This window comes from Pterocles gutturalis, unplaced genomic scaffold, assembly GCF_000699245.1.
Source record: "Pterocles gutturalis isolate BGI_N339 unplaced genomic scaffold, ASM69924v1 scaffold25717, whole genome shotgun sequence".
NCBI classification, from domain to species: Eukaryota; Metazoa; Chordata; class Aves; order Pterocliformes; family Pteroclidae; genus Pterocles; species Pterocles gutturalis.
The window spans coordinates 14,508-41,391 of NW_010116163.1; the positions used below are offsets into that span (position 1 = coordinate 14,508).

The window sequence follows — 26,884 nt, forward strand, 5'->3', positions numbered from 1 at the left end:
CTACCAAAAAAAATCATATGTATCAATACTATATAAAAATGCATCCAAAATTTGGAAGGTGCCTCACTTGTTTCAATAATATGTAATGTTTGTCAGATAATTCTTCAGTGGCAAACTTGTGAACAATTCACTGTATTAAAAATGATGGTAAAACGTTTTATTACTTTCTTTTGTTTTAAAGTCCCTGGTTATCTGTGTGATTTAGCTGTGCGAGAACATGTGGATGCACTTCTGCACAAGATAATGGAAGAATACACTAGGCTGAAAGCACTTCAAACACAGCTGATGAAGGATTGTAAACAGGTAGACTTTTCATAGCACATGAGTATTTGAGCATTTGAATTTTTTCTGTTGCATGAATTCCCCTGGATGAGCGAAGAATGTGTTTGAAATTGTGTTTGTGTATCCTGTATCCTGGTTGAGTGGCAGAGTGAGGCAATGATAACATGGAGAAAACTGCTACCCATGTCACAGAATCATGGAATGGTTGAGGTTAGAAGGCACTTCTGGAGTTTGTATAATCCAACTTCTTTCATGAAGTAGGGTCAGCTAGAGGATGCTGCCCAGAACTGTGTCCAGCTGAATTTTGAGTATCTCCAAGGATGGAGAGTCCACAAGGCTGGTGGGCAGCCTTGTCTTCTTCAAGTTACACATTCCCAGCTCTCTCAGCCTCTCCTTGTAGGACAAATGCTCCAAGCCTCCCATCTCCTTTGTGACCCTCTGCTGGACTCATGGCAGTATGTCCGTTTCTTTCTTATACTGGGAGTGCAGCACTGGACCCAGCAATCCAGATGTCTCACCAGTGGTGAGTAGAGAAGAAGGATCACCTCCCTCAACTTGATGGCAAACACTCTTCCTAATACAGCCCAAGAGGCTGTTAGACTTTTGTCATAATGGCACATGGCTGGTTTCCATTCAACTTGGTGCCCACCAAGGCCTGCAGGTCCTTTTCTGCAAAGCACCAGCTGGTCAGTCCTCTGCACATACTGGTGCACAGGGCTGTTCCTCTCTAGCTTGCAAGACTTGGCATTTGCCTTTGTTGAAGTGTATGAGGCTCCTCTCAGCCCATTTCTCTGGCCTGTTGAGGTCTCTTGAAACAGCAGGACAGCCATCTGGTGTATCAACCACTCGTCCCAGTTTTGTATGGTCTGCAGACCAGCTGAGGGTCCACTCTAGTCCCGTCATCCAGGACATTAATGAAGAGGTTAAACAGTAGTGGCTCTGGTATCAGCCCATTAGGTACACCACAAATTATTGTCTTCCAACTGGACTTTGTGCCACCAATCATAGCCTTTTGAGCCTAGCAGTTCAGCCAGTTTTGAGTCAGCCTCCCCACCCCCATTCTTCATCAGTTTGTCTGTGGGCATGTAATGGGAGGTGGTGTCAAAATGGTGGTCAGGTGTGATTTCCCCTTCATAAATCCCTACTGACTACTTCCAAATGGAGTAGTCTTCTCGGCCTCATGGGTTTGGAAATGGTTTCCAAGATTATTTGCTCCATCATCTTCCCAGAGATCAAAGTGAGGTTGACTTGGCTGTGGTTCCTCAAATCTTCCCTCTTTCTCTTCCTGAAGGTAGGATTGCTTTTATCTAGTCCTCAGAAACCTCCCTCAATCACCTTTGAAAGATAATTGAGAATGGCCTCACAATAATGTAGACCAGTACCCTCAGCACTCCTTGGTGTATCCTATCAGGCACCACGAAATTGTTCATGTCCAGTTTGTTCACTGACCTGATCCTTCTCCACCAAGGTTGTCTTCCTTGCTCCAAATTTTTACACTCATTTCAGGGGCTTGGAATTCCTAAAGGCAAATTTTATCAGTTAGTTTGGAGTTAGGTACTTCCATGTATTAAATAGATTGCACTAGCCAATTATATGGAGAGATAGTTGCAGGTCATGTGTATCGATGGATATACATGTGCAAAAAATTATTTGTATGTGAAAGTGGCATCTTGGGCCCGAGGAGGTTAGTGTCTTCCTCTCCTTCTTGGAGAGGAAGTGTAATGCTCCTGAAGTCGTAGGAATTGTGACTCAACAGTTTATATCCAGAGAGAGGTGTTTGAGATTTGCAGTGGACATTCTGCACAGGCTGATCAACCAGCTATAAATGTATATTTGGTCATTCAGGCTGTAAAATGAAAGACATTGTTACACTGCTTAACACTTGCTTATGCATTGGCCACGAACCTTTTTTATATGTTTATAATTACAGTTAATATTTTTACATTATTACTAGACAAACTGTTGCCATTTGTGTTCACTTGGTTATTTTTTAGGTCAAAGAACCTAAACAATCTTCTTCAGAAAGGAGGAAAGAAGAAGAACCTAGCCATCTGGAAACAAAAAAGGAATGTCTTCAGACCCCTTCACAAGGTCTAATGGGTAAAAAGATGCACATGCTGTTTTTAATGTATGTATATGCAGAGAGAGAGAAGACAGTGACTTTAAATTTTAACTGATTTATAGCTTACTACAGCTTGACGCACATAAGAGGTTTTTGCAGATTTTGCAGTATGATACTCTGATTTTCTTAGGTCTCTGACATGTTTCAGAATTATATTCAGTGAAATAGTTTTGGTTTAGTCTTTTTCACTTTTCCACAGATAAAGTTCCATTAGCTATATCAAATATAGTTTTGCAAAATGGAAGATCAAGTTATAATTAGTTGTTATGGAAAAGTAATTGCTGTGATATCAGAAAAAAATTTAACTACAGTAATTATTCAGTCCATCACTGCTAATAACTTGGGAGGGAGTTAATTTAATGTAATTTATTCTCCCCTGTCTTCAAATAATCTACATATAGATCCTGCAATTCAAGAATACTGTTTGAAGGAGATAGGGAACCTTAAAACACAACTTGAAGAACAGCATGCTCAAGAACTGGAACACCTCCGGTCCTATTTCCAGCAGCAACTGAAAGAAAGTGAAAAGCGGTACACTACAGAGATTGTCCATCTGCAGGATAAGCTTCAGGGTGCTGGGGTACCCTCTGGCCATATGAGGTATTAATCAGTTCTTCAATGCTTGTCACTTTGCATTGTGTACAAAAAGAAGTGTTTCAAATAACCATTCATGCAAAACTATGTGTTTTACTTCCAAATTTGAGAAATTATTTGTAAACACATTACTCTTATGTTGTTTTTGTTCCTTCAAGAGTTGTTAAGAGTGTTAGGAAGAAATTACATAAACATTGCAAACTGGGTAGTGCAGCATTTAGAATTTATTAAGTTTTCGTAGTTAATAGAGGAAGATTTGATAATTGGAATAATGTATAAATGTCATTTCCTATATGTGAGCTTTTTAGCAGTAATTACAAACTTCCAACTCAACAAACCATTTTTAACCGTTGAAATTCCAGGCAATGTACTTTACATCTAAAGACACCTCATACAGCATAGTTGCATGGAATTTATTATTTTCTAGAATGGTATGTAGCAATAAAGTTTGTGGCAGAGTTGAGGTTCACTGAACACATTCTCGCTTTCACCAAGTCATGGGCCATGGCACGTACTCATAAGCCTCCTCCTTGCCCTGACCATTGTGTTCATTCAAACCTCAAAGAGGTACAAGTGTCTTATGGGAGATCCTGACAACTGTGGAGCCTCCTTCTGTTCCCTGATTCTTTCACTGTCTCCTTGGATGTGTTCAAGGAGTGGTGAATGCTTTTGATTGTGCTATATTCAGCATCGTCTTTGATTTCCTGTTCTTCCATTTTTGACCCTCGTACTCCTTTTATTTCATTTACTATGCTACAAATCCACTAATTTTCTCTGCATTCATCTTTTATCTCTTGCATGAGAGAGAACTGTGAGGGTTTGTTAGTCAGACCAGTGCCCAACTGTAAAAGGGAAATAGGTAGAAGGTAAGAAGTTAAAGTTTTGTAAACAATTATGCATCTGTAAGACTGAGGCCGTAGTTTTATACCATTGCTTTCCACAGTCTGACTTGTAGAATCAGTACACATTTATTAACCTGAGCTCAGTTTTAAGGGACTGTGTGGCTTCTTAATCAATTACTTTTTAATCCTTTCAGAAAAAGACAAAACCAAACAGTGAGCATTTTCAAAATGCATTTTGTGAAACTGTACACCTCTGTATGTGTGTTGGCCAGGACAAGTTATAAATATTCATATATGATTTCTAAATTATTTTTAAATGGGTAGTTAGTGTTCTGATTTCATCCATAGTAGCTTTTCATCTAGAATGCTCCGAACTCTTTTTAAGTATGTTTAACAAGCATTTAAGTAATTCTCGGTATTTATAAGCTAATAGTAGAAAAGAAGTTTCCCATGAAGAGGTGCATTCTCCTAGCTTTCATGCCTGAAGTTCAGGTTTTAAACATCAAAACAAAACTGGATTTTTACAGGAAAAGTTCCTAGATCAGTACATAAATTGTTTTCTAATAATGTAGTGAGGAGGTCTGTCCCGTTATGTCTTAATCTGGAGGAGAAGATGAGCGGTGATTAATGGTGTGGTCAGTGACCTGCTGAATGATCTGTTATTTACTCAGTCTGCATCCATGTTTGTTGTTGCATCTTTAGAACTAAGATCTAAGTAGGATTTATAGCTGTGGCCAAGCCTGGGAATTTTCTGAGCTGTTTTTGTCTGGTTGTGTATCCTATTGCAACATAAGAAAAGAAATAAAGGGAAATCAGTTGCTACTGTTCATTCATCAAGTTAAACATGAATACTAAAACTAATGGCATACTTTCTATAGTTAAAAATGTCACAAGTTTTATAAAATTACTGCTTTGGACACTTATTTCAAGATTATCGAAAGCAGCTCTCAGATCTGAACAAAAGAAAAGCATAGTGTAGTTAAGACTGTAAGTCTCACAGGCAATAAACTTACCTTCTAACTTAATCTGTTTTGTACCCTGTCTTTTAGCAAGGTATTAGTTTCTTTGTGGTGGCAGACCACAAATACTGGAGGAGAGATTTTTTTTTTTTTAAGGTTGTTTGATACTGTATCTTATCCTTTTGGCAGTGTATTGCTTTTAAGTCTTTTGCAATATGTAGTGAAAGGGGACCTGGAGTTTTGTGGTATGTGGTGGTGTTTTGGTTTTTACTGATTTATAGCACTCTGAATATATAAAGCAGTTCTGTTGGAAAGGACAGTCTCTGAATGTATTTCAGATGTTGTTATCTGAATATAAATGAACCATATTGGCTTTCTTACTGTTTGCATGTGTATGCCTCATCTATGTAAAACAAGAAAGAAAGCAGTGCGTCCGTTGGTAAGCATCAAAAGAAGCAAAATAAATACAACTGTTTCCAGGTGTTTTTATGGCTTCATACACATAACCATTCTGGTTTCTCTTCTATCCTTATGATTCAAACAGGCACTTTTATCGTCATCTTATTGTGTATAGTTATTGAGCATTAAATATCCTCAGGTATCTTGAAAAGTAAGTTGTTTGTGAGGTTCCTGGCAAAAGTAATCGCAGGATCATAGAATGGTTTGGGTTAGAAAGGACCTTAAAGATCATCTCGTTCCAACCCTGCCATGGACAGGCAAAAATGTGTGTTATGTTGAGAGGAAGAGCTAGCATTTGGAAGGCGGAAGAATTGCAAAGTTAAGTGTATGATATTAAGACATGTGAAAAGGTGTGTTCTGAAGAAAATATTTGCAGTCATTTATTACATATATGTTTGAATGTATGTAATGTATGTGTACATTCATAGAATGCATGTTTGAATAGAGGAAAAATAATGTATACTGATGTTTTTTATTTACCCCCCTCTGCTTCTTTCACCTTTTTAGTGTATCCACGGATTCACAAAAAAAGCTAAAGGAATTCTTCAGGAAAGTGAAATGCGCTGAAAATCTACATCAGCAAAGAGCAGATGAAGCACCGGAGGTATCATATAACTCAGTTGACAGCTAGTATACACATGGTCAATATAATGTAGATGCTTAGGGTTCTAAGATAAAATTAAAATATGGGTTAATATTAGGTAGTTTTAAAGCAATTATTATCTTAGCACTGTGCTATACTATTAGACAGCCCATGTTAGAGGAAAAAAGATTTAAATTTTGCTGAAAAACATTTCTGGAAATTATGAGCGATAAATATCGCTTTATTGAGGCTGGCTTTAATTTTTTTTTTATGTCTTTATTTCTTCTCTGCAACAAGACATTTGGGTTGAGCTGCTTCTTGCTAAAGTGGAAAAAAGTAGTGTTCAAATTCTGGGATTTCTTCAGAAGTCTTTAAAATATTATGACTTTTCTTTAAACACTAGTTATAAAAGAAGAGTGATTTAAGTGAAATCCTAATACTTTTGAAGTATAGACTGCACAGTTTAGGAGAAATTTTGAAAAAGTAATCCCAGAGATTGTAGAAACCAAATGCAAATTGAAAAGTCTCCATACGTTCCTCCCCTAGTACTGATGGAAACCTGGCTCAAAAATTCTGTTTTGAAAAATAGTGATGCTGTTTTGTACTGTCATGCTGTGCTTTCTTATCTGTTTTCTCTGCATTTGAAATTCAAATAGTGCTGGAAGAAGAGTTCTTGCAAACTCAACTTCTAACATTAATTTTGAAGCAGGAACAAGGCAAGGTCTTTTACCCAGTTCTTTTATGTTGCTGTACAAAATTATGTGATTTGCATGAAATGAAGATAATCTAATTGAGGGAAAAAAATCTCCTGTCAGATTGAAACTTTTAAAATTAATGAAATAAAAGCAGGAATACATGATCTGAGATTTCATGGTTTTCTTACAGCTTGCTGGTGAAATGGAAATGCGGAATGATCTGGAGGTTGTTCAGTTGCTAGAAAAACTGTACCAAGAAAGATTAGAAGAAGAAATAGCAAAGGTATTGCTTTCATTTTCTTATCTTAAAATATGTTTTAAAAAATACTGTCATTTTCATTTGCCGTTTCTGACAAGTCAGTTGTAATACTGTATGCTAGCTTTTGTTTGACTTGTTTACAAGGAATTGCTTCATTCTGATGCTGAATGGGGAAGTCTTCAAAAAATTTTTTTTGACTTTTTTTAGTTGTCTGTTCTGTTTCTAACTTGTGATTTCCATTCATGTGGGGGTTGATGGTGGTGTTTTGTTTGAAAACTTCAAAGTAAATAGACAGCATGCAACCAGACTTGACACTAGCATTTATTTAGAAAATCCAGAGGCTTAGAGAGTGGGTATCTTGCTACTTGAGGCTTAACAGCTGATCAGTTCAAAAGATTTTGCACTTAACAGTTTCACAGTATTTTCTGGTCATATTTTCTTCTACATTTTAATATATTGTGTAAAATGAATAGTTTTTGTTTGGATCTAGTGACTTTCTCTAAAACATGAGAAGTAAAATTAAGATTTTACAGGTAAAGTGTATTAAATTGTTTGTGGATTTACCTTCTTTTTTGCTTCCACAAAAGTTTTCATTTCCTTGCAGAATGAAAAATTATCTCTGCTTTCATTATATCATGGCATAAATAAAAATCAAATTATTTTTTCCAATTTTTAATTTATGTTAAAGGAATACTTCAAAAGGCTTTGCAATGAGAGTTAAGGATAATGCTAGAGCTAACACTGGGTGATGACATTATTTTAAGTAATCCATGTTTCTAGAGTGAAAGTGCCATTTCTTTCATCTACTACCAAGAAATCACTTCTTTATGGGAAAGCAAAGCACAAGACAGGCTAGTTTTTTGTTAATCATAGAATCATAGAATAGTTTGGGTCAGAAGGGACCTTTTAAAGGTCATCTAGTCCTACCCCCCCTGCAATGTGCAGGGACATTTGCAGCTAGATCAGGTTGCTCAGAGCCCCATCCAGCCTGACCTTGAATGTTTCCAAGGTTGAGGCATCTACCACCTCTCTGGGCAACCTGATCCAGTGTTTCACCGCCCTCACAGGAAAAAAATTCTTCCTAATATCTAGTTGAATCTACCCTCTTTCAGCATAAAACCATTACCCCTTGTCCTATCACTACACTCCCTGACAGAGTGCCTGCGCATCTTTACAGCAGGCCCCCTTGAAGTACTGGCAGCCTTCTATAAGGTTTCCCTGGAGCCTTCTCTTCTTCAGGCTGAAAAACCCCAACTCTTGCAGCCTTTCCTTATAGGAGGGGAGCTCCATCCCTCTGTCCATTTTTGGGTCCCTCCTCTGGACCAACTACAACAGGTCCATGTCCTTGTGCTGAGGACTCCAGACCTGGATGCAGTACTCCAGGTGGGGTCTCACAAGAGCAGAGTAGAGGGGGAAAATCACCTCCTTTGACCTGCTGGTGACGCTTCTTTCTGTGCAGCCCAGGACACAGTTGGCTTTCTGGGCTGCAAGTGCACACTGCTGGCTCATGTCTATCTTTCCATCCACCAGTACCCCCAAGTCCTCCCCTGCAGGGCTACTCTCAATCCCTTCATCTCGCAACCTGTGTTGTACCAGGGGTTGCCCAGACCCAGGTGAAGAACCTTGCAGTTGTTAAGGGCAGTTTAAGTTAAACACAAACTCACATTTTCTGGGAAGGAAGAGTTGGTTGTTTTCTTTTCAAGGGTAACATTCTGTAGTTATTATTTTTTTTCACAATTTTGTAGCTTATGTTATAAATCACTATATTCTAAATCTAGAAGAGAACTGCTCACTTAATTTTAATATTTGCATTAGAAGGAGATACTTAGCAATACAAAAGTTTTGAGCCTGTTATAACTGCAACTACAGTTATTTAATGCCAGTGGAAGTTTCTGGTCAAGTAAAATCCTGTGCTGAGTATCAAGCGCATGGCACTACTGTCTTTATACAGCCCAAAATTCTATGTCAGTGGAACGTTTACAAAGGATGCTTGGTTAGATAGAGGAAGCTTAGCAAGCTGCACTTATGTCAGTACACCCGGACTTTTTAAATTCACTGTATAGAATCTTTTTAAAAAAGAACAGTTCACTCTCTGCTAAATAATATGTTTTAATTGAAAATAGCAACATAGTTTATTGAACTACCTTAAATATTGCATATCTGTATTTTAAGACGTGACTGTTGATGATATTGGCAAGGTGTCTATGTTCTTTTACCTTTCCTTTCTCCTCTGTAAAAAAAAAATAAAGAATCATAGTTCAGAACTTTTAGTACTTTTATGTGTATTATTGATGGTCAGCAATGAGATTTCTTCAGCAATAGGAGATTCTGTGAAGCATGAACTAATACAGACTTTTTTTATTTATTCAGGTAATTGTGTCAATGAGTGTAGCATTTGCCAAACAGACTGAATTGTCAAGAATTGCTAGGCAGAAGGAAGAAGAGGCACAAACACAGGTTGCACATCAACAGGGAATACCTTTTGAAATTAAAAAGCAATGTACAGAAGAAGAGGTCGATGGCCCTCTTAGAAAAGCAACAGAAAAAGACAGTAAGTGTGAAGAAGAATTTAAATCACTTTGCAAGGAACTCAGTGAAGAGTCAGGTGAGATCAACTCACTTGGAGAAGAGCTTCATTCTAATAGCAAACCTGATTGCATATTAGGACAGACCACACAAGAATCAGTGATTTCTGAGGAACTCTTTTCCTGTGTCAAAGGGTTTACGGCAGAAGAAACACTGGTAAGTGTAAAAAAAAAAAAAAAAAACTGGCAGTGTCTAACACCATGACTGAATAATCTTTCCAATGGAATTACAGTTAATTTCAACGAGAAAACTGCAAAGAAAGAAATTAAGTTTAAATTCCATTTAAATATTTCCCTTTCAAAGGGGTGACAACTTTAGACCTAAATTATCTACCCTCCTCTCCTGTGTTCTGCCTGACTATCGTAGCGTTATGCTGTGCTGTGAGGAAAGGAATATGACACTGGTTACATGAAAATAGGTTATTCCATTTTGTGGATAAAACTGTGTTGCTGGCAATAAATTGTATAAAGACTTTTTGTAAGCTAGGTTATATTCTAGTGTTTATACAAGGAACATTAAAAATAGAGTTTGAGTCCCTTGTGATAAAGGATATCAGCTGAACACAAAAAATGTAAAAGTAATATGTAAAATATATATTTAGCATTTCACAGACGTGGGATGGGATAAGATGTGGCATAAGTATGGTAAAAAGCAGTCATAAATTTTGACTCCACAATTTCATCCTAGTTTATTTTTTAATTAAATTTGGCACTAGTTGAAGCAAAAAATAATACTTCCAAATTTGTGTAACAGTTAAATATTCAGATTTTGTATTATCTTGATAGTGAATAAACTGTAATATTCTTGTTTTGTATGATATTCTCAAACTTCTGATGGTGTTCACACACACACACACACGCGTGTGTGTCTGCTACTGCATTTTCTGTTGAGATACCAGCCAGCTAAAAAGCACAAGAGTTAACACTGTTCAGTTATTTTAAAAAACTTGTCTTTTGAATGGAGAATAATTCTAAGCCTGGACCTTTCAAGAGGCAGGCAACAAGATAATGCTTTCATGATAGCTACTTTAATTGTGAAAGTATTTTCTAAAATTTATTTAAACATTTACTAGAAATGGCCATTGAACCTACAATGCTAAAATAGTTCGAATATTTCAGCGCAACAGTGAGATGACAGCATCAGACACAGAAACGTCAAGTCAGCTGTTGTTATATGAGGAACGTTTGGAAGACATGCGACAGGAGCTAGTCCGGCAATATCAGGAACATCAGCATGCAACAGAATTGTTGAGACAAGGGCACATGCAGCAAATGGAACGTCAAAAAGAAAATCAAGAGCAACTCTTGGCCGAGCTTGAGAGCCTTAAAGTGCAATTAGCTGAGGTAATACAGGGTTTGACTCAATGAGTTAACATGGATTAACATCACCAGGCAGATTTATATTTATTTATACTTGTATCTCTATATTTGTTGAGGGACACATACATATTTACTATATGCATGCATACACACACGTATCTATTTGTGTGCATGTATATATACAAACACACGTATGCACATATGTATAAAAGGCATATTTCTTTAATCAAAGCTCAGACAGTTATGGATAAATTTAGACTTCTGTAAACCTTGGGAAAATGTGCAGTGCTGCACAGCAGCCAGAAGGGTGAGTGAGTGCAGATGCATTGTAAACCATACCACCTTCCAAATACATGGCCCTGTGCAGGATTCAGGTTAGCATCAATTGACATCAATGAAGCCACCAGCCATGGCTAGAAATACTATGGAATTCTTCATTTTTCCTCATCCCCAGCTGAGGTTTGAATGGGTATCAATGGCTTCCTGCAACAATGTGTTTGGGCTTTTTTTTTTTTTTTTAATTCATGGGAGATGAAGTCCTTACAGACTGTTAGAATAAAAAAAAATCTATGGGGTTTGGTGGGAAACACCACTGTTTCATTGTCTTTTTAAACTTATCTTGCTGTCACTTTGCAGCTATTCAAAGCCTATAGTATGTATGCCAGTGAAACTCATTAATTTATCTTAACAATTAAGTCTTCAAAAATAATGTCATTTATAGATGTCTTTAAGGATTCCTTACTTTGAAAGACAAAGTAAACAGAATCCAGAAGAATTTGTCTTGCTCTGATTTAATTTCAACAATGTAAGATTACAGAAATGCACATGGAAAGAGTAATCAGTGAATTCTAAAATTCGTTGATTTCACTGTGGAGTGGTGCTTTAGGTTCATTCAGACCTTATCCAAACCTGGTTCTGTCCAGTTTAAGTTTGGGCTCAAGGAGCTGGGGAATGTAGAGAGCCAGTCACTTGTATGCTAGGTGTCTTTTCCAGCAATGTCAGGTGTCTGTTTCTCCTAGCTGCTTTGTAGGGGTCTTTCTATGATTTATCCTGATAATTTTTCCTTTCAATATAGACATCCTTTCTCCTTTTCTCTCTTTTTCAATTTGCAATTGCATCTTTCATCAGGGGTTCAGATTCCTGAAACTGATGAAAAAAACATTAAGGAGAACATATGTGTCTGGCTTTTCTCGATTTTTTTAATGCCAAGGATGTTTATCCATGAGAACCACATAGGAACTTATACATTGTGTTTAAGCCATGAAAACTTCTAGCTCTTCTAAAAGAGAGTGTGTGTAGGCTTTTTATAAAAAGAACGTATTGTCATCTCTTTTCTTGTGCAAAACATGATAAAGCATGTAATATTTGTAAATGAACCATCCAGTTTACATTGTGACCACCGTGTTTCATAAAGAGCTTACAAATTGTATTAAAATCTTAAGGAAGGTATAAGATACCAAAAGTGTTTATTGGCAGTATTCCATTCTAGAAAGCTTTCCTTGTTTTTGTAACCATTTAAAGAAGTGGACTGAAATTTAATTGTGTAAAATACGTAAAAAAATTAGAAATTACAGGACTACCTAATACTCAGAAGCTTAAAAAATTGTGTGTTCCTCTGTAATGCTTCTTTCTTAGCGTGTCTCAATGGAGAGTGACAGCCTGCTTGCAGAGAGAGAGAGAATGCTTTTAGAAGAACTGGAATCATTAAAACAACATTCTGTACCCGGAAAGGAGAGGCTGTTTAGTGAGCTACGAAACAACAGCACACAAACAGAGGTAAGTATGGACTTTGACTTTCTTGGCAGCTGTGGCATGTAAAACCAGTAAGATTTCTTATCAGTGCTACTCTTTTTATGTTATACCTATAATATGTAATCTTTCCTAAAAGATGTTGGGTATTGCTTGAACAGAGAGGGTTTAAGAATCAAGAGGTGGTACTGGTAGACATAGTTTTTTACTTCAGGTAGGCAGAAGCTAGTTTAACAGCTTGAAGGTGGGGATTATTGCTATAGCTATTTGCTCAGGTAAACTCTCATTTTCATATTGCTATAGCAACACCAACAGAAAGTGCGAGAACTGTTTAATCAGCATAACAAAGTTCTTTTTAATAGGCCCTGCCTTGGATTTCCTCTTTTGTTCTTATTTATGTTTTATTTAATTTTTCCACAGAGGAAGAGTATGTCTTGATTTGCAATTTGGTGCACTTTTATTAACAAAACACAACTAATTTAGATTTTAAATTTCATATTCTACTGTGTACAAGAAGAGTATGTTGATTCTGGCATGACAGGATTTCTGTCCCTTTTGTCTTCTCTTCCTCTGCAAAAACTTACTCAGAATGAAAATGAAGACCAAAATGATGTGAGAGAGCAGATCTTTGAGGATGAAGATGGCGGAGGAAAGCCTGATGAAACATCTTCAGCTCTTCTTTCTAAAGAAAGGTGCTTGAACTCTTAAGAAAACCAATTTTAAAAAACATTTGGGAATCATTTTCTTGTTAAATTAATAATATTTATAGGCTTTATTCTGACCAATGATAATGGCATTTTTTAGTCTAGGTCACCATATTTCTAAGTTTACATACTTTAAACAGTGATTTATTTTTTATAAAGCCTAACAAAGTAATGACTTAGAGGATGAAACAGGTCTTAGCCTATTTTACTATATCTTTCATATTACACACATATAGGATCATATACATCATTGAAACGTATGTATTTGTATACACATTGTATGGACATATATGAAATAATTTCATGCTAATATAATTGTTGTATTTAGTAATACCTTTTAACTATTCTGTAACTTCTGTGTAGAGGAACAATCTTTTTAACTGTTACTTTGAGAAAAGAGTAAGTTTATAATTAATACCAGCCAAATGTGGACCTCTGTTTTAAAATAATTACTAGATAAAATACCAAGATAAAACTAAAAATATTGATAAATACTTTGACTTCTTACATGTTTTGTAAAATGGAGGACTTTTAACATGAATGTGCTTTTAATATTTATATATAAGATGTGCGATTTAGTCTTAAAAAAAGGAATCTTTACTGTTTCAACTGCAAATCTTTCCTGTTTGCAGGGGCATATAAGGGATTAAAACCACTTTGAAAGCAGGGGGAAATCAAAGAACTGATTAGTTTCTGTCCTGCAGGCATGTTTTTCAGAAAGCTAATGAGAAACTCATGAAGATTCTTTTGGAAGTTGTGAAGACAACTGTGGCCATGGAGGAGACAATTGGTCGCCATGTTCTCGTGTTACTGGATCGGACTGGGAAAGTCCAGCCTTCCAAACCAGTTGGATGGGATGCAGAAACAGAGGAGTTAGTAAAACCCTGTGTCCATGTGGGATATGAAAAAGGTACTGATTGTATGGTTTTCTATTTCATAACAAGTAGTATTTGCATACTGTTGTTATATATTTAAATAACCTTGTTTTTTAAATTTTTAATTAAAAATATTTTTTCCAAAACTATTTGTAATTTGAGTGCATATGACCTCTCTGCTTAAGAGACAGCATTTCAGGAGTTGTCTGGGTCATGCTCCAAGCCAGTTACAGCTCATATCTAGGGTCCTGTTGCAAAGCCTGCAATAGAACAGGAAAGTGATCGAGAGATACAAAAATAAATATGTTCCTTTTGAAGGAGGCAAAGAGAAGGAGAATTAAACATAGCTCCATGGCTTCTTCCGCCAACTTTACACCTTCCTGCGTATGTATGGGGAATGGGAAATAGTGTCGAAGGCTGTATATCTACTAGTACACTTAATGTACATAGGGATGTTACTGGTCACTGAGGCCAGCTGGCATGAGGCAGCATGTATATATGTGCTTGTGGACTTCCCTAGCCTCCAAATAAGGGTGGTTGTATGCTTGTTGGAAACAGTTCCAGGAACTTTCTAACTGCCAAGACTTGCCCATCAGCTGTTTGGAGCAGTGCTAGGTGGCACAAGCCTAAAGGAGCATTTTAATGTTGCAGTTAGTTGCTTCCCAGTGTCTAAGAACTCTCCCAGGCTCTGTTGAATTTCTTGCGGTTTTACTAGGATGGTGTCTGTCCATTTCTCTCTTGTGCAAGAACAGGCCCTGTATCATATTGGTATTAGGTACCATCTAGGTGCCATTAAGTTTGTCTACATTCATCCTGGATCTTATGGAGAGGCAATGTACAACACATCAGTTCAGCCTGAAACGCGTAATACAAATGGTAAATTAAGATTAACTTTACCTCTTTAATTCAAAATGTGGATTATTAAATAGTACTGATTCCATCTGACTTTTAAATATAGGTCACACTAAGGCTTGGGGCAAGTTAAGAAAGGACGTATGACTTTGTAGCACAGTGACATCTCTCTCAGTTGATTACTCAGAAGGTTGTCTGTGGTGAAATGCATACAGTTACAGTCTAAGAATTTAATTTTTAAGTTAACGGCACTTCTATGTTTGTACTGCTGTTTCATTAAAAGCTCTCATAACTTGTTTTCTGCACATTTCACTGTATTTAATTGTGAGGAAAATTGTTTTTTGAAAACTCAGACTTTTGAGGCTTTGCCTTTTTCCCGAAATTTTAGAGTGGATAACTGAGCTTCTGGCCTTAGTTTTTGATACTTGTCCAGGAGATCTTCTTAAAGACTGAGAACATCTGCTGCTTTCTTTCAAAATGAAGAATTCTTGCACTTTACTTTGGGGTGGGAAATGAATAGTTTGCTTATGTTAAGGCAGTTAAAAGTATCTTTAACTACTGGCAACTATTTTCCACAGTCTCCTAGCCAAGTGGTAAAAGGAGCAATGACCAGACTCAAAGTTTACCCCCACCTCCTTTTGTATTCTGAGGTAGTCTTAAATTTTATGTAAACTGTATTTTAAGTAAGTTTTATAATTTAAAACCAGCAATGTATAAATAGTCGTATTAGTTGTGTTCTCGTTGTATAGTCTGAGGTATATAAAAAGCATTGAGATTTTCACAACAGACATTGGCCAAAGAAATAAAAACATGTTCTGGTTGTGAAGGCAGTGATCACACCTTGTCAGTTACATGTATTGTGGTATTACCTGCTGCGTTCACTGCACCCAGTTCATACTTTACATCATGCCTATTTAGAGAACATGCACTGTTGCTTTTCTCTCACATTCTTATTTGCTGAGAATACTGCTCCCTTTTCTCAGAGAATAAATACGTCACTGTATGGACAATGTGCTAATATGTGATTGTTGCCCTTTGCTACTCTCATACATGCTTACCCTGCGTGGCCATGTACAATGCGCAATACATGCATTTGCTTTTTGCCTGCATCTGCACAGCAATGTGTGTACTTGTATTTGTCACCAATTATTGTCATTAACAAATCTTAATATGGCTTATTTGCATTACATTTGTATAGAAAAACATAGTTTAAAAAGTAACTTTATTTGGTATTTTTGGGTGGGGTACAGTATAGATTTATGTCTGGTTTTCATGATAGTAGTGTGTAAATGCACACCAGGCACTGTAGTTGGAATGTGTTGTTAATTGCTTGTGATGAAAGGATACTCTCATAAACAGAACTCTGTTCCATTCTGCTAATGATGAAGGTTGACTGTTTTAACTCGTGTTTGCTATTAGTGCGTTTTGAAGAGGCAGGTAAGGTTTCAGTATTTTGTAACAAAGCAATATGTCTGTTATTGTAATGCCCCTCCTTGGTATAGAGAGGTATTTGAGCTGTCCGCATACCAGTTGTTTATTCATGGGGTTTTTTTGCATGTTTCCTTACATTCTGAAATAATTATGAAAGGAAGAAAAAACAAAGTAGAGAGTGAAGATTAAAGAGGACTCAAGCTTACAGTGGCTATATTCTGCCACTGGAGTCAGACGGCCATAGTAGCAGTTGTGCTGTTTCATCAGCTGAAGTAATTGATCCTTCTTCAGATGGAATTAGATGACAAATTCTATTAGTGTTTTCAGCAACAGGACTGTTGTTATTCATTCCCTCTAGTTCTACTGACTGGCCTGAGAGGACATAAGCTTTTAAAATTTTTTAGACACTTCTTCTTTATATTTTAACCTCTGCATATTATTGTGTTTCCTAGTACCTAGCCAAACAGCTCTTCCTTTTTAGTTACTTAGGAAACTTGTAGCAATAAATTTGTACCAATAAAATCTAATAAATAGAAAAAATAGTGTGTTTAATAAAGTGAATTTTCTCTGATCTTCTGAACTTAATCCATGTTTATTGACAAGCAAAACTCAGCTTACTGTTTTTGCTGAGTTTCAGCATTTTAAAAAGCTGAATCATTAAGGTCACATACTATAACCACTAGCTGATTTATAGAGCCTATAGAGGTTTATCTGGGACGTTGCCTGGATTATTGGCTAACACGGGATTTTATTTCTAGCAGAGTGAGTAAAGTTCAAATTTCAGTCATAAAACATATCATTGGAAGTGCAAAGTAATCCCATGAGTTAATTAAATCTGGAGATTTGGGCCAGGAATCATCATGACAGAGCCAGCAGGCTTTGCTGTTCTCCTCCCTCCAAAGGTGATGTTGTACCTTGGGTAGGGAGACTGCAAGTAATGCAGCTTGCTCTGGAGAAGCCTGTGCAGTTATGGCATTCCTTGAACATTAACCCTCTTACCTACTTTCTGAGCTCTTTATTTCCAAACAGTGTACCAGGGTCAAGGTAATAAATAGCTCTATACAGTGAACTGATTTTTAACTTGTAACCTGTAACCTTGATTCCTCAGTGGAATCCCAGGAGTAAACTGAGATACTAGCTGTACATGATACAAAATATGTATTGCTTCATAAATGCCAGTTGTGAGCTCATAAATGACTTCTGTATCTGAAACTTCTGAGTAAGCACTGCATAATTAGGCACTTTTCTTAAGATTTAGTGGTCCGTGACATCTGATGTGCTGAACTGCAGGCTTCGTGGCAAAGGAAACAATGTGAATCTTTGTTGGTTTGGTTTGGGTTTTTTTGTTGTAAGGAGAGGGTTTGCATAAGGAGAAGACATTTTTACTTGAGACAGTTATATTCTATTTATTATTTTGTGTTGACTGAAAAAGAAATTTGTTTTTCATTCTGTTGGGGTAGGAGATTGAACAGCATTATAAGGGTTGGTAAAATGAGGGTTAGGCATTCAGCTGCCAGGGGTGGTTAATAAGACTTGACAACGTTTCTATTTCTTGCTTCCACCACTGAAAAGTCTTCTGGAAAGATGCTGTACTAAGATGCTGTGTGCTAAGACCATTTTCAGGGGAAAAAGGTACAGAGATTTTCACTTTGCAGTTACGAGGACATTTAACAAGAACTGCTGTTCTTAAGTGCTGCTTAGGAGTATGGGCTTTTGTGAGTAACGTTTGTTACTTGCTAGTGATTTTTCTATTTGGGTTGCCAACCCTACAGTATAAACAGAATTATTACAGGTTTTGTGTGCATTTGATACTTCTTGGTTTTCCTTTTTTATCTTTGAGAGTAGTAAAGTTGCCATGTGCCAAATTATACTTTAAGTGACAGCTCTCTCTTTCTTCCCTTGTTTTTTATAGTTATAGTTCAGGTAAATTATGATGTTTTGTTCTGAGATTTTTCATATAACAAAATTATATTTTAATGTTCATTTAGTTCGTATTTATCAAAAAGAAATGGAAGCAAAGTAGGGAAGAACTCACAGAAGCAAAACAGGAGTGTAAAATCCTGTCATTTGTTCTTGGAGGCCAAATTGTACTGTTGTAGGCAGTGGCAAGAAGAAGTAATAATATTAGTGATACTGTTAATCTAAGAGACATATTCCAGACCTGCCTTTTAAAAGATTACATTCTGAGCAGGCATCAGTGTTTTTAAGTTTTTCTCTTAAAGTTTCCAGACAGCCAAGTTCAGATGATATTGCAACAGACTGTGCCTTTCTGCAGTTATTTTGTGTAATGTTTATTTTTGTATTTGACATATACTCATCATTGCACAATTCAGCTGTACCTCTCAAGCAAGTAATTTACTAAAATATAAGTGTTATAGGACATGAATTATGGGTTAAGCCTGTGAAGCAAAACAGGAACATTACATAGATAATTTGTACTCCATCAAGAAAGAACTAGATTGTACAATAACTAATATATCATTGTTTTATCTTATTTATAGCTGTGCTACTGTACTGTGGGCTTTTATTTTGTGAAATCTCTGAAGCTAAGCAGGGTCTTACCTGGTCAGTACTTAAGATGGGTGGCATCCCAAGAGCATCAGGTGCTGCAGTAAGTGTGTTGGTGGATCTGTAGGGAATATGTTTTCCTTCGACTCAGTCTGTACCCAGTACCTTGGCACAGCATTTGGAAATACTTATGCTGCTGGATGTCCATCTTAAATTAAGGTCCTTTCTACTCTGAGGATATTAAAGCTTCCGCATCACTATTGATATTTTGAGACACCCAGAGCCAACCCAAATTTGGGTGATGAGAAATCAGATAGCTATTGAATAAAAATAGTAAATTGTTCATTTTGCAGCCTTCCTTATATTGCAGGGGAGTGGAATATTGTGATGTTTTGGAAAAGCCTTTATGCTATACAAACCCATTGCAAATATCTAGTGTGCAGGCAGAAGATGACTGCCAGCCACTGCTAGGGTGACTCCACTCCACAGTTTGTGACTGAGGTTCCAAAGTGCAGTACTCAAAAGTGCTTTGAAATCCTGTGTAGATGAAAGGTGCCATGTGAATGTATATTCTATTCATCTGGTTATTCATTCCATTCATGCATATAGTGTCCTTCATTTTTTTCCCTTTGGAGTGTGAAGAGTTTGCAACATTATATTCCCATGTATCTAAAAGGAGATATGAAACAGTAGTGATTTCACTAGAAGTAAAAAAATTACTAAATACATCTTAGCAATTATAAGATAAAAGTAAGCAAAGCAAAAACTTTCTAAATTAAAGTCGCTGTAGATTAACTTGTTGTGTATGGGTCACATATACAGCTGCATCCATGATGAAATGAAAGTGTAGCTATTGTTATTGGAATGTTTGCAGGTATAAAAGTATAGTAAGTAGACCAGGTGGTTAATCATGTTGCAACTTGTTAAAAAAAACTAAAGCCTGAGAACTAGAATCTGACTTTCTTGCTAGGTTCAAACAACATCAAGAAGAGGACTCCTATTTCCAATGTTATTTGCGTGCATCGTTCAGAGGCAAGAGCAAGTTTAAGGAAATTGTATCCAGCAAGAGCACTAACTGCATTTTAAAGGCAATTTGTAAAATTGACCTATTATATCTTTTCAATTTGTGTAACTAAACAAACTGTTCCAGCTTCGCAATCACAATTCATGGAGTAACCAGGAACTTAAATTCAAAGATAACCCAGTATTGCAACTTTATTGCCAAACAGGCATTGACTATTCTTAACTCAGTCATACTGCTGTTTCCCAAAAATAAGGGGCTTTTTTGAGAAACCTCAAGCAAAGACAACATGTAATTGTTTAAAAAATAATTAAAAAAAACAACACACCAAAACATTTAATTTATTTTATTTAAATATATTTCAGAAATATACTTCATTAAAATAAACTGTCATTTTAAAAAACTTTCTACAATAGCATTTATTTCTGACATTTCAAATCTAACAGCCTAATGACGTAACACTTCTTCATTTTTAAAACACAATATCAACAAGTTTTCTGCTCTCGTGATGTACTACTGTATTGTTATTTCATACTGAAAGTGTGATTTTAAAACTTCTCGGGAGTTTACTTTCACTTGTCTTGATTAAATACAGCACTGAACTCTAAATATGGGAAACTTACTGCTTTCTAGATAAATTGCTATCAGTTTAGTACCATGGGCAAACTTTGTGTCTCCTGTTTTTCAGACAGAATTGATAACACCCTTAAACTGAGTTGTGCCTCAGGAAGATTGAGAAGTAGGCAGGTGACAGATTTTCCATCAGTAGGGACAGTTACAGTCCCCCTGCAGTGTACTTGATTTGTTCAGCTACCCATTTTAATCAGTTTTCAGTTCACTAATAATAATACTGAATTTTTATGTTCTGTATTCTAGTCTGTTTGTCCAGAGAAGTTGTCTGAATTACATGTGTGTCTTTCCCTTTACTCACTCAAGTCTGTGCTTTTGAATCACTAACTTGAACGGTTTTGTGTTAGTGCACACTAATATAGCTGGACATTGATGAAACAGTGACTGACAGTCTGAAGGTTTTTTTTACCTGTTTGTATTTTAAAGACAAATCTTTAAAGATCTTGCAAGTCGTTATTGCAAGTTCTTCAAAGTAGTAAGGGTTACTGACAGTAAAAAGTTAGAAGATGAGCCTCAGAGCCCAAAAGCTTACTGAAAGGACGTCTAAAATATTCTCTGTTAGTATCTCCTTTTTCTCTAAATCTACTTGTTTTTAGTCAACACATTGTGTATCTTGTTTGTGTAAGTTTTAGTATGCAGTATTTCCCTTTCTGTCTTTGTGACCAATGCAAATATTTTGATCGTTTCATGACTTATCTTTCTAATCGTAACTCAGATGTGCAGTTTTTAATGTTTTGAAGTGCTAAGAGTCTGTGTGAAAAGATTACTATTGTTTTTCCAGAGTCCTGTTCTTCATATCATGGTAGTAGTGTGGGAGATGATGATATTAACATGTGGTCAGGAGCAACAGATGAAGGACTGCTGAGCCAACATCTTGCAGAAAGTGGAGTGGAAATAGATCCCGAAAATGAAGAACTCATTCTGAATGTTAGTTCTCGACTACAGTCGGCTGTTGAAAAGCTTCTGGAAGCTATCAATGAAACTTCAAATCAGGTAGGAATGATCTAATAAGAAAGCATTTTAAATTTTGTGTCTCGATTATTTTTTCTTTATTTTTCTCATTAATGTGTTTTTATAAGCCTAAAGCCTGCAGGCTCGTTTTGAAAGCTGAAACAATACTTTGTCTGCCTGCTCCAAGTGTGACTTTACTGATGAATTTAGATTCATGTTAGAAATCTGCTTTGAGCTGCAGAGGAAGCCAGAATTTAGGTATGTTTGTCAATCTAAGGCACTCTTTCATTGCTCATACGGGTCATTGCCATTCTCCTGCAATCCAGAGATGAGACAGGAGGTGTCAGGGCACATTGAGCTGGCCCTTGTGAAGAGGGAGAATTAAGGGGAACTGTGCCCAGTTCTCTTGATGAACATTTAAGTCAATTGACTGACCAAAAAGGTGGAGCTCTCCTACTGTCTCTTCCAACTATGCTTTAAATGTGGCCAGTTAAGCACATATTCATTCACCTTGCTGTCATAAAAAAAGGAGTCTGCATTCCGGCTCTCCAGTATTTATGTGAGGTATGTGATTCATGAATAGTCTCCAAAAAAGAGGCAGTGTATGGTTACTTCTTTATGTTTGCTATCAGGATACTTTGCATGGTGGGGTGTTAGTTGTTCTCTGGAGTACTTCCCTGTTAATTGAAAGGGGGTCTGTGTACCTAGCTCAGTCAGTTCAAATCACACTGCTTATATCACATGCTTTACTTTTAGATGATGTACATGTCAATATGAAAGTGTCTAAGTACTCTGTATCTCACTATAACTTTTTTAAAGTCAATCTCTTGAAGAACTCAGTCTTCAGAGTCAGCTCTTTACTCTGAGACTAGAATTCAAAGGATACAGTGTGTTTTATGCTACACCCATCTCTTAGGTAACCTAGTAATGGTATTACTTTAAAAGTTATTGCTATCTTGTCTCTGGATGTAAAATGAGTAAATCGTAACTACTGGGAATGACGGAGAAAAAAGCTGTGATGATGAAAGTAATGTGAACATTCAGCTATCAAATACTTTAAAAGTTTCAAGCATTTCGGTATTTGTTGCTTTTGAAAAATACTTTAAAAATTAAGTTGTTATTCTTTCTTCTTTTCTTAAAAAAGAAAAAGATAAAAGACTAATTTGTGACTTAGTAAAGTTAAAATTAATTTATATACAAATTCTGCAAACCCCCCTTTGGCTTACCAAAGCAAGTGGTCTGGTGGATCTTGTAAATCAGTTTCTGCATTGCGTTTGTTTGCAAACTCACTCTGCAGCAGCTCTCTTCTGTTTGAGCATGAGTTCAATTAAAAAGAGATGGTTGCTTTTTTGAGGTCTTTTTTCAGCTTAAGGCCTAACATTACCTAGTAATGAAAAAGGGTACACAGATACTCCAATATATGGAGTTCTTAAAAGGAAAAATAAAAAACACCCAAAAAAAGGCAAATGTAGTTAGACATTTGTAGGAAATCTTGCATTTAAAGAGCAGATGATACAGACAAGGAAAAACACCTTCAAAGTTTTACAGTAATGAAGAATACAATTATAAAAGTATTGTCAATTATTTTTTCCAGTTGGTGCATCTTTTTTCTGCACATTTTGCTGCTGATCTTTAAATGCAGTAGTTTTATTCATAGCCCTAAGTTATTTTATTTTTGTGACTGATGTTTTTACACTAAGGATTTACTCTTCATAATGCCAATGAAAGTAGCCAGTTTATTGTAAGTAGCTTGTTTTTATTTATTGTCAGTTGATCAGGAAAGTTTAAAGCTGAGACCTTAGCAATATCAGTAACAGAGTTATGTTTTGGCTCAAACACCTACATGCACATTTTATTCATGGATATGAATCATACTAATATGGATTTATCCTTGATGATAATTTCAGTGTTTTTTTTTAAGTTAATAAAATGTTAATCTGTTTACACATATTCCCACAGTACTGAGTATAAATATTGACATCTTTTCTGGCTGTTCTGTAGAGGTACTTGGCAAACATTCAAGCTTGTGTGCTTTGCAATGTCTGTTGTGTACTTACTGGTTTATGTACAGTTCCTATATGTACCAAGGGTTTGTAGGTGACTTGACATTTATTTTTAAATATTCAGAAACTGAATACCTTATAAAATATTGTAGAGTAGAAAAAATACTCTAAAACTAATTACAGGCAGAAAAGATTCTTAACCTTTCCTCTTAATCATTTGTGTTGTGCATACAGACATGTACCCATCTCTTAAGATAAACTTAAAAGAGTGAGAGAAACCTGGCAAAATCTTCAAAGTAACTATTTGAGACCTGTCTGAACACACTTTCAGACCTGAAGTACAGTTTGAATCTTTATAGGCAAGGCGTATAGTGGGTGTGTCAATTCAAATTCCACCTGCTGGTGTTATGTATAGGTAAATAAATCAGACCACTCCCCTGAACTCTTTCGGTTGGGAGATACTAACAGGAAGCCTTTAAACTAGCAGAGTTGGAGGAAGTTCTTCCTGTTGAATTAACTCCAAGAACAAGAATGAAGACGAATAATGACAGATCTGTACTTCTCTTTCATTCGCCGTAGTGAAGATAGAAAATCATTTTTAGTTTCTGTTCTGCTGAGTTGCCTTTCTGCTGTGCTGTACCTTTGCAAGTGAAACAAAATTGTGCTTGCTTGCCTTGGAAATTACCTGCCAGCTGCTATTGGAAAATTTTTGTTGCTTTTTCATGTGAAACTTCTCTAAGAAGGATTTTTAGGAGTGACTATATGAAGCTTTCTTGCACCTCTCTCTATTTTGGATTACTCCACTCCTGAATTACTCTGAGTATGGGATCTGAGGCTTCCTCGTGATTCTAAGTAGGTTTGTCACCAACAGTGCTGATATATGTCTTCAGACTGTTAAATGTACCTGTTCTGTTACAAAAGCCAGTTAGAAATTTCTAAAACCAGCCTAAGTAGTGCAAAATACCTTTGTGACAGTTGAGAAGACGACAGCAGCAATATTTTTTGGAATGGATTCTTACAGCACCTACTGGGCATCTAATCTGTTTAGTGGTTTGTGGAATGAAGGCCAAGAAGAAGATACATACGAGGTTGAATCTCATGTGCCTTTACCTTGTCCTTTTCCTTTTACTGAACACTTGGATGAGAATAATTCTGTAGTTGTAAATACTTCAATTTTTCACTTCAGACACAAAAATAATGGGCACATTGTAAAAGTTGTCTCTAAAATCTCCTTGCCTACACCTCCCTATTCAGTAAGTATAAAAGTTTTTAAAATAAAATGTTTTTAAACCAGCTTAAATAGAAGAGAATGCAGTGAAAAATGATATAAACTTGTCTCTGTCGTTAAAGAATATTATGTTCTGTTGACAGGCTTTTTTCCTGGACAGTTTTTACTAGGCACCAAAGAAGCTTTAATCATATAATTCTATCTGTTCATTTCTAACAAAAGAAATGTAGCAGACACAGAGATATATTGAATTTACAGAGATTTCCACTCTCTTTTTAAAGCACTTCAGTGTTACTTATTATATTACCTTTTTCTCACTGAATAATTTGTGTTGGGGGAGGGGCTGGAGTCAATTAAAATTGTTCCTTTATAGCTTTCAGGCACTGACTAGTAACATTAGCTAGCACAAGCTTGCTAATGGCTTCCAGTGATTCCATGAAGAAATTTTTCTTCTTGAAAAATCATGTTCATGTTTCTGCTGCTTTTTGGGTTTGCCCTCTGGTATTTTTAATAATGCCTTGAGTTGTTATTACTGAAAAGAGCTGGAGACTAGTTTTTATTCTGAGTTTTATTTGGAGTATTTAATGCATTTGACTAAGTCATTGTTATGGTTGTCTATATACAGTAAACCTATCGTATATTTCCCTTTTATGTGAGATGAGTCTTTCATTAAGCACTTCAAAATATAAGACTAAAGTAAGAATACTATGTGATTTTAAATATCTCAAACCAGTGCAGATATTCAGCTGCAGTTTTTATACCTTTCTTTAACTCCTTTCATAACAAATAGTTCACAGTAATGATGTCTATCTAAAAAGGAATGCTGTAGAAAATAAATCAAGTATTTATGTTCAGTGTATTATAAAAGAGAATGTATTGATTACTCAGACATTCTTTTCAAAGTGTTATTTTATTTTTAAGTGGATAATTTTGTGTGCAATTCTCTATGAAATATTTCTAACCCATTTTTCTGAGATTGTAAAGTATGCTAATCGTGCTCATGAACTTAGCTGGAGATGGTGAGAAAGCTTTTATTTTTTAAGAAATTGAAAGGAAGAATGTTCATAGAAACTGTAACAAAGCCACAGATGTTACTATCTTACAAATATCTGCCAATATCCATAATATTAAAGAGGAAAATTTAAAAAAAAATAAAAAAAAAGGAAGAGGAGCAGGAAATGTGTTCTTTCATTTTCTGAAGTGTGTGGTAGGTGATAGCTTGCTCGTATTTGGTACGAAATTCATATATAAATAAAGGTGAATCTAGTGTAAACTCATAAACCAGGAATTACCGGAACAAAGACACGGGTTTAGCCAGGTGGCTCATTGAGTTCACTGTACTGACAAAGGCTATTTGCTTAGACTTTTGTACTGAGTCAATCTTCCTATTGTAGTCTGCAAACACATGTTCAGTAAAGATCTTATCGAATGTCCAGTGAAGTTATGAAGACTTCTCATCACAACTTAAAGCAACTGTTAATTAAATAGGATTGATAGAATAGTTATTTATAAACCAAAGGTTTTCTGATCTAACTTGTGTAATTTTTTCCTGTGGTAGCTTGAACACGCTAAAATTACTCAGACAGAACTCATACAAGAGTCCTTCAAAAAGCAACAGGAGGCCACAGAATTTATAAAGTATCAGGAAGAACTACAAGAACGTCTTAATGAAGAAACCAAAGCCAGAGAGCAATTGGCTTTGGAGCTTAGTAAAGCTGAAGGTGAGTAGCTTCTTTGATGGGTTGTTGAACTTTGTGCTCGACTATTAATTGGATTAAAAAATCGCAATTCAGATCAATTTCTTTGCAAATTCTAGAATGTTATCAGCCTTCTGAATAGTTATGGACAAGACCTCTGGAGGTCCCTTCCAACATCAGGCACTCTGCAATTCTGTTTCACAACTTTGTCTCACTTATTATTGTCTAACCTATGAAAAATAATAGGTTGGATATGTGTTATTATCCTCAAAATTAAGTTATTTCATCATAACATGTCTGTCTGTGCAGACAAGCTTAAATATATTAAAAACTTAGAATCATAGAATCATAAATAGTTGGGGCTGGAAAGCACCTCTGGAGAGCATCTGTTCCAACCCCCTGCTCCAAGCAGGGTCAGGTAGAGCAGGTTGCCCAGGACTGCATCCAGTCAAATTTTGAATGTCCACAGCCTCTTAGGGCAGCCTGTTCCAGTATTTGACCACCATCAAAGAAGAGAAAGGGAAAAAAAAAAAAA

At 36.1% G+C, this 26,884-nt stretch overlaps 1 protein-coding gene across 1 annotated transcript in view; it reads left to right on the forward strand.

The window, feature by feature from the left end:
- LOC104463204 (A-kinase anchor protein 9-like) overlaps positions 1 to 26,373 on the forward strand; it is a gene marked incomplete at both ends in the record, with an annotated part of 39,331 nt that extends 12,958 nt beyond the window's left edge. Inside the window, 12 exon segments of the mRNA XM_010075435.1 lie at positions 206 to 303; positions 2,277 to 2,382; positions 2,806 to 3,004; positions 5,766 to 5,862; positions 6,727 to 6,819; positions 9,166 to 9,537; positions 10,500 to 10,724; positions 12,336 to 12,476; positions 13,038 to 13,141; positions 13,858 to 14,063; positions 21,252 to 21,463; positions 26,211 to 26,373. Coding sequence (XP_010073737.1) covers positions 206 to 303; positions 2,277 to 2,382; positions 2,806 to 3,004; positions 5,766 to 5,862; positions 6,727 to 6,819; positions 9,166 to 9,537; positions 10,500 to 10,724; positions 12,336 to 12,476; positions 13,038 to 13,141; positions 13,858 to 14,063; positions 21,252 to 21,463; positions 26,211 to 26,373 — 2,016 coding nt within the window.
- Between the last annotated feature and the right edge of the window lie 511 nt (positions 26,374 to 26,884).